The 7,620-nt window shown below is 42.8% G+C and overlaps 1 protein-coding gene across 2 annotated transcripts in view; it reads left to right on the top strand.

Annotated features, from left to right (window-relative positions):
- ccbe1 (collagen and calcium binding EGF domains 1) overlaps positions 1-7,620 on the top strand; it is a 28,275-nt gene extending 20,655 nt beyond the window's left edge. The window contains exons 6-11 of one of the 2 annotated variants that reach the window (XM_035608827.2): positions 515-621; positions 2,131-2,239; positions 2,828-2,967; positions 4,361-4,396; positions 6,696-6,731; positions 7,062-7,620. In XM_035608827.2, the coding sequence (XP_035464720.1) occupies positions 515-621; positions 2,131-2,239; positions 2,828-2,967; positions 4,361-4,396; positions 6,696-6,731; positions 7,062-7,244 (611 nt within the window). In that variant the 3' untranslated portion in view covers positions 7,245-7,620. Of the gene's footprint in view, positions 1-511; positions 622-2,130; positions 2,240-2,827; positions 2,968-4,360; positions 4,397-6,695; positions 6,732-7,061 lie in introns of both variants that reach the window. The other variant, XM_035608826.2, reaches the window with a different exon arrangement.

Genomic DNA, 7,620 nt, shown 5'->3' with positions numbered 1-7,620 from the left:
GGTTCCATTCTACAACAGGCCAGAGACAAATCCAGGAGAGGAGCTTTGTGCTTATTGTGGTGATTTTTTGATTTTTTTTTTGTTTGCGGTTCATACAAGATTGCGCAGGTACACTATTTAAACGCCAACGTTTCATTGTGCCGAGTGAACAGAGAGTGGTCGAGTGAATGTGGTCGGAAAATCAGGGCCAGCGAATTGAAAATGTTAACTTGCACTGTACAAGTCACTCACACACAGTTTGTAAAAACCCATCACCAGAAAAGCACCGTAAGGCTCAGTAACACATTTATGTTTTTGGTCACAACTTTATTGTACGCCACAGAAATAGTTTAAAGGTGACATGAAACAATCATATTTTTTTTTCTTTCAGTTTTCTTCGCTTTTAAGTACATGTATTTAAGCCATACTTTCCCAAACCCTGCTAAGTCTCTCCACATGTTAAGAAAGTAAAGTACTGACCTTTTCCGCCAACTTTTGTGACAAAAACATATTTCTTTCCTTAATTCCCCAGCAGTGCATCTCTTTGAGAAATCTGACCACGTGATGAATGCTGGAACCTGCTCAGCCACCTGTGACGATTTCCACCAGATCAAGATGTCCGTCCTGCAGCTAAAGCAGAAGGTAAAGTTCTCATGATAAGAACAAAAATCATACACATTTCTTTGTTAAAATATATAATTGAATGTTATTCAGCTGGAACACCACCCTGTTTTTATATAAAATCATAATCTTGCAACCTGCGACCCTGCACCCTTATCCTAGTATTCAATGGTTGACCACAGATAGTGAGGACGAGACCCACATTCTTAATTCAAATGAATGTAAATATCTGCAGAGCAGTTCTGTTTATTTGTTGTCACCAAAAGATCTTGCTTAATCTCCAAAGTTTTGTTTTTTCCTTATTTTCTATTGCACATTAAGCACATTGAGTCTATGCTTGTCATATGAAATATGCTATATAAATAAACTTGACTTGACTTGAGCGGGCAGTTTAACACTTGATTATTATTAATTAATTATTAATTAATTATTTTTAAAATTCCTTTAGGTAGATGATTTTTTAGTGTGAGTTGGTTGGTTGATTATTCTGTCAGAGATGGTGGACAGTTTTTTTGTATGAATGTATTAGTATGACATTTGCCTCTGGAGGCATCTGAACTCATCGGAGCACGAGTCTGTCAACGGTGGCTCTCAACACTCCCGACTATAGCATATGATATATGTATTGCTTCCAGCTGTGTGGTCTAGATGCTCCCAGAGCTGTACTGTATATGCCTCTTTTTTTTTTCCTAATGTCCGTTTATTAAGCCACGACTACTAGTATAGTACTGAATGAGTATATTCTCATTTATTCCTATCACAGGAAGGTCCTTCAATTTATATGATTTTATACATGTTCTTTTTTACTTACTGTTCTTTTTAAGTGAATCTATGTTTGCTATGCAAATGCACCAGGGGGAAATGACAATAAAAGGCTTCTATTCTATTCTAAGAGTCTGAACTTTGGATCATACTGCGGTTCATTCACAAGGTCAAAAGCCAAAAGCTACTGATCAGTTGGTGTGTGCGTGTGTGTGTGTGTGTGCCTGGCGCGCACCCCTGAAATTCAGCACTTGCGGCATTGAAGCAGCGTCTTTCGTGTGTTTCCCTCGGGGATTTCCAGATCCGCATGACGTTATACAGAGATCAAAGATAACTCTTCCCAAAGATGCCACTTAGCATACAGAGCAGGAGTTCTCCTGGTCATGCTGAATAATGTAAAGGGGTTGCCTGGCCCTCCATCTGCCTGGGTTACAGCTTGTAGCATATTGCAGATGGGGGATCAGCTTTCATCTTTGCCATGGTACATATTTTCGACAACCTTTTTTGACCCTTCAATGTGTAATTTTCCTTTCCTGTTTGACAGTGCAAAACCATTTTACGGATGAAGACCACATGACGAAATTGTGCAGTTACACGTTTTTTGATTTTTGTTTGACGGCGCTTCCAGATGAAGGAAAATAGATTTCGCAAACTATGAGACAATATGTGTTCGTGTTGGCAATTTAATATCTTGTTATTACTGTCATTTGTAGTTGCCTTCTAAATAACCAGTTCATTCAATCATTTTGCTCTGCATCCTTTCTTAAGGTGGCCATGATGTCAAACAGTGCTGATGTCCCTGAGCAGATGACCAGCGAGAAAATCCTGACGTCCCCTGCATTCTTACCAGGGCCTGCTGGTCTCCCCGGCCCTCCAGGTAAGACACATACAGCCGAGAATAATAACTCTGAGTCTACATGTTAGCAGCCCCGTTATCTAGTACTGATGCACATATATAATTTATCTATTGTGTTAACCACAACCGTGACATCACTCGTTGGTGTGCGAGCGGCCGTTTTGAAGCCTCAAATCAGCATTTGGCCAGCGCCATCTAGGTTTTTTTAAACCAAGTAACCATATTTGGAGGAGAAGGCGGCGGGCTTGACTGAGATCTCTCATACACTGCTCGTCCCCCTACACCAGCGACCTGCAAACATTAGACAGCACTAGCCGTCAATCATGCTGTACCCACGCACCAATGCATAAAGTGTTTTAACATCTATTTTCCTCTGAATAAGGACCGTAATTTACAAAATCATCATGCTGTATTGGAAAACATGAAACTAGAGATGAGACCATGAACTCGTCTGGAAAATGTTTACTGAGGTTACCGTACCACTAGAATGGCTAAAAAGCATGAAATCTATTCTGCAAAAACCACCACACACTGTACTCTGTATATAGTTTTGCAGCGATTATTTCAGTTGTCTCTGAATTCCACTAATATCACTCTGAATTATTTTAGGAGATCCAGGACCAGAGGGCCCTCCAGGACTTAAAGGGCTGTTGGGGCCCCCTGGCCCTCCTGGCCCGAGGGGCTTGATGGGCCCCATTGGACCCACACCAGACCTGTACCACATCAAACGTGGCCCTCGTGGACCCGTGGTCAGTCAATATGTACTATTTTCTTGATAGTTATCAGTATGTTAATCTTTTCTCAGCATATAACTTGGAAAGCAGCCAGCATGAATGAGTTTGTCCTGCCTGTGACCTCGTCTGAGGATGCTGAAACATATGCCCTTATGCACAAACATGCCTTTATTTTCTGTTGGTTCAGGTCCACGCTTCTGCTTTGTGTCACAAGGCAGATTTACTAAATCAATCTGGAATTAGATCTAAATCAGTAATGCAAACCTGGAAAGGCTCTTTTTACTGAACTCGCGGCTTTTATGGTGTCTTGAGTTTTGCTTGCCAAAGTAATTCAGATAGCTAACTGCATCGTGAGACAGGGCCCATGGGGAGCTGTGATCGATTCATCTGTTTGAACAACCAAATATCTTGTGTTTCCTCTGACACATTCAACAACAAACACACTCTATAGTGTGTATAGTGTAAGATACTGCTAATTTTTGCAAGGTGAAAAAGGACGACACATGGCAATAGAAGAAAAACATCAGAGAGGAGTGAATCCATTTGCAGCTTTAGTTGTTTGCTTTGGCTCGCTGCGTTTTTGCCTGCGAGTGCGAAACGTCTGTGTTGAAGTGTTGGGATCTGAATCAAGAATGTGCAGGAGGTGGCGACATATTTTTCTTTTTCTAAACTCTCGCATTTGTGCGACTTGCCATTGATAAATCAGACTATCAACACCTGCAGTCACACCCCATCTGCACGAGGCCGAACCAAGAATTTAGGAACAGTGTTTTTACAGTTAAAAAAAGTTGCTTTTGTCACATTTGGATGTGTTTTAATTCACAACTCTTTTTCATGACCTGTTAATACATTTAATCAGCGCACATGCTGGTGTGGTCTGACTAAGAGGGAGTTGTCTTGTCTTCACACAAAACGCCGATTCGATTCTGAGCAGTTATGTGGCTTGGCAGGCGGGTCTCAAGTGTTTGAGTGCATGTCAGGGTTTCAGAGACGATAGATGTGGGATGGAGGCTTGATGCTGATCTGAATATTGGCCCTGCTCCTCACACAATGCCGTCACGCTTCCTCAATGATAATTATCCCAGGAAAGAGATCAAAGCACTCTCTACCATCGAGCTGAAGTGGTTCAGAAATGGCCTGCGGGCCGGCAGGGTCTTAATCTTGGATGATCTCTGCTGCTGGAGTACGGTGAGGATGTCAGTGTTGAGTTTGAAACAATGTAAAGCAAATGTGTCTTCTGAGAGAACAGTGAGTTGAACATGACCACATTTCTGTCACGTCTCCAGGCGATCAGACACACAGCAAATCGCATGCACGGTAACAGGTCCACCTGACTTTGGAGTGGGAAAGGAAACGGAACGGGCGAACAGGATTGAAACAGAAATGGAATGTTTGTTTTATTTAACAGGGGCCTCCAGGAGCACCAGGAAAAGACGGCCGAAAGGTGAGGTTAGACACTATTTTGTCAGTTAATCCTGCCATATCTTTTTTATTTTATTTTTTTACTTGTTTTGTTTGAATTGTTACTCAACCTCTCCAGATTTCTACAGGATGAAAAGCACAGGGCAGGGTTCCAGGATACTCACAAATCTTCGGTCGGATGCTGCACAGGCAGAGTTAGTCCCTGCAGACGATAGGATCACTGGACTACGAGTTGCCACATGTTGAGAGAGTAAAACTAGTGTGATGACAGTACATGTGTAGCCATGTAGGTTGAAAGAGGATTCCTGGTTCAAGAGCATCTTGGTATTTCATCTATCAGAGGATCAGTATTCATTTTAAGGGAGGTCATCTCAGTTGGTCATGATTTCGCTCTTCAGAATTGACCCAGTCAATATTGACCCATGACATATGTTACGTGGCTTCCCAGTAACTTCTTCCTCCTGACTGCTAGTCTGACGACTGTGGATGCCTCTGGCCATTGATTCAAATATCATAGGGATTACACAAACAATGTCTTTTAATTTATTGACTTGGAGGTATTAGCCACTTTTCAAAAGGCAAGTTGCACTGTTCTACTCTCCTGGGAGGCCAAGTTTTTGGAAAAAGAAAGAGTCTCCAGCAGATAGTTAAGCCTCAGATTATAGAGCCACAATGCAGATCCCATCCTGGTTACAAAGAGATTTGTGTTTGCATTTTTCACATTTTTGGCATTAAATCAGATTTGCCCGTACCTTCTCTCAGATTTTTGTGTTATTCATAGACGGAGATGTTCTGTCTGTTGGTCTTAGGTCAGGGAAACACGGTGGCATGTTTACTGTCTGCAGGAGATCTCTGTCTGTTTTGCCGAAGCTCTGTTGTCCTGCAGGATGAGTTTGGACAGACAGCGGCCCGTTGAGGTAGTTGGGACAGCTAATGTGCGACAGACTTGGAAACATTATCAGAAACAAAGTTGACCCTTTATCATTCATGTGGAAATCTGTTTTAGATGCTGCATGATATTACTGTTCTACTCGGACCAGTCATCCACATCACACGTCACACATCACACATCCACATTTCTATGTTTTCGTTTTAAAAATGCATCACTGTTACTACATTTACACCTGGCGTCCATACTACTCCGGAGTTTTGGAAAGTCCCTTGTCGTTTCTCATTCGTAGTACGTACTACCATGCATGTGGCCTTAGTATGAGGTATAAAATCTGAGGAAGTTCTTGTCTGTTTGCTTAGTTCGTGGAACCTGGGCGGAATAATTTGGGTGCATCTGCCTTATTGACACGGCACCTCTGTAGATGTTTGTGTGGATAGATTGGAGGGTGATGGTAATCTGTCTCTCTGAGTTACAAATCCAAACCATCTGCCCAAACACCCACAGCCCCAGTGTGACCCAGAGCCAGGCTAACAACCTCGGTAGTCGGGTGTGATGTGTGTACATGCTACCGAAGGTCAACAGGCTAACATGATACGTCTACAGTCGAGCTACAATTATGTTATATGAACACTTTTCCTTCATGTACAGAGGACATGGCAAGGAATAGTTGGAAATTGGGGGGGGGGGGGGGTTTGAAAAGAAGGGATAAAAGTTAGAGAAGAAGTTTGATACCACTTTAATGTCTGTCCTTGTAGCAAGAGCGAGGATTCAATTCTTTTTGCTCAGCTCAGCATAAAGACTGGATGCAATGGCGAGCAGCCATAGTCCTGGCTCTGTGCAGGGTTCAGAAACACACCTACCAGCGCTGCTCAAGCTCACTCACCAACACTGAAGTGGAAATGAAATGATGATGTGGTTTTGTGAGGAGTTACGTCCGAGAACTTGTGTCTCTCTGGGAACCGCGACTGAAACAGATACAGCACTTGTGTTTTCACGTTTCACCTTGATGCATGGATTAAATTACCGAGACACAACGGCGGTAATTAGTCGAGCTTCGGATGTGAAGCTGGGCCTAGGTTTGGACTTTGGAGACAGCCAGCTCAGCTGTTCCCCCCTGTGCCCAGTCTCTATGCTAAGCTAAGCTAATTACCTGGCAGCACCTGCGCCATATTTAAGGTGCAGACATAAGAGTGGTATTGTTATTCCCCTCTGTTGATCTCACATTCCCCAATAAGTCAAAGTGTTATTTCAACTGGCTCGGCCACAATATGTGTTTCTTTAAAATGAGGCATTTGTGGTTACTGTCATCCTGATCTCAGCTTTCTCTCTCTACCTCAGGCTCCTTGAACTCGAATATGATGTATTCCTCTCTGGCTTTTTTTTTTCCACTGTAATTCATCTAAACTAAATATTTGTTTCGTCTCCCCAGGGGGATAGAGGAGCTCCTGGGCCCGTCGGACCACCAGTAAGGCTTTGGCTTTCTGTACTTATGCCGCACTGTTTAACTTGTTACTACAATCCAGCACAAAAGTTAAACTAAAGCGTAACAGACCCCTGTTGACTGTGGACATTAAACACCACAGTTGATGATACTGTCGTAATCAGAGTAAATAGAATCCAGGGCAGAGTAAGCATTGCCGCCTTAGATAAGCACTGATGGTGCTAACGTGAACATATCGGGAGAAAACATTCAGTAGCCGCTGTCAACTCTTAGACAGCCCATCGATCAGCTGGATTTCTGTTGACAAAAATGTTTCCTTTATCATTTGTTCTTGGCACTCTCTTCGATTCCCAGGGCCCTCCAGGCTCCTTCAATTTCCTCCTCGTTCTGATGGCTGACATCCGCTACGACATCTCTGAACTGCAGAGCAAGGTGTTCGGTCGACCGAGGCCCTCCCCGGGGGACGACTTCGCCTCAGCCCCCGACAGCTGGAGGGACAACCAGGGCAGTCTAGATACTGGGTCGGGTGAGGACTAGGGGGAACTTTCACCGTGGACAGTTCATGGGGACAGAGAAGAGGAAACCAGCGCGAGACAGAGAAGATAAGATTTTTTGATTTGTTCCACAACGGGGGAAATTTGGGGTGAAAACTGTGACTGAAATATTTAAAGAGGATGGATTTAAACACTTTATACCAGATGTCAATATTGAAAGTGGTTTGCTATTTTTTTTATTTAACTGTACTGTATGTCTTTGGATCACAGATGTTTATTTTTGTATGATATACAAGATTATAATGTACTTTTTTTAACAAAATGAGCAGACTGTGCAAATGCATGTTTGTTTTATATTTCATATTTTCAGAAGCATATGGTTCCTCCACAGCACATTAAACAGGTCTCTCATGAAAGCA

Source organism: Scophthalmus maximus, chromosome 20, assembly GCF_022379125.1.
Source record: "Scophthalmus maximus strain ysfricsl-2021 chromosome 20, ASM2237912v1, whole genome shotgun sequence".
NCBI lineage: Eukaryota > Metazoa > Chordata > Actinopteri > Pleuronectiformes > Scophthalmidae > Scophthalmus > Scophthalmus maximus.
The sequence above is the reverse complement of the archived record's forward strand: the minus strand, read 5'-3'. Positions and strand labels throughout refer to the sequence as shown.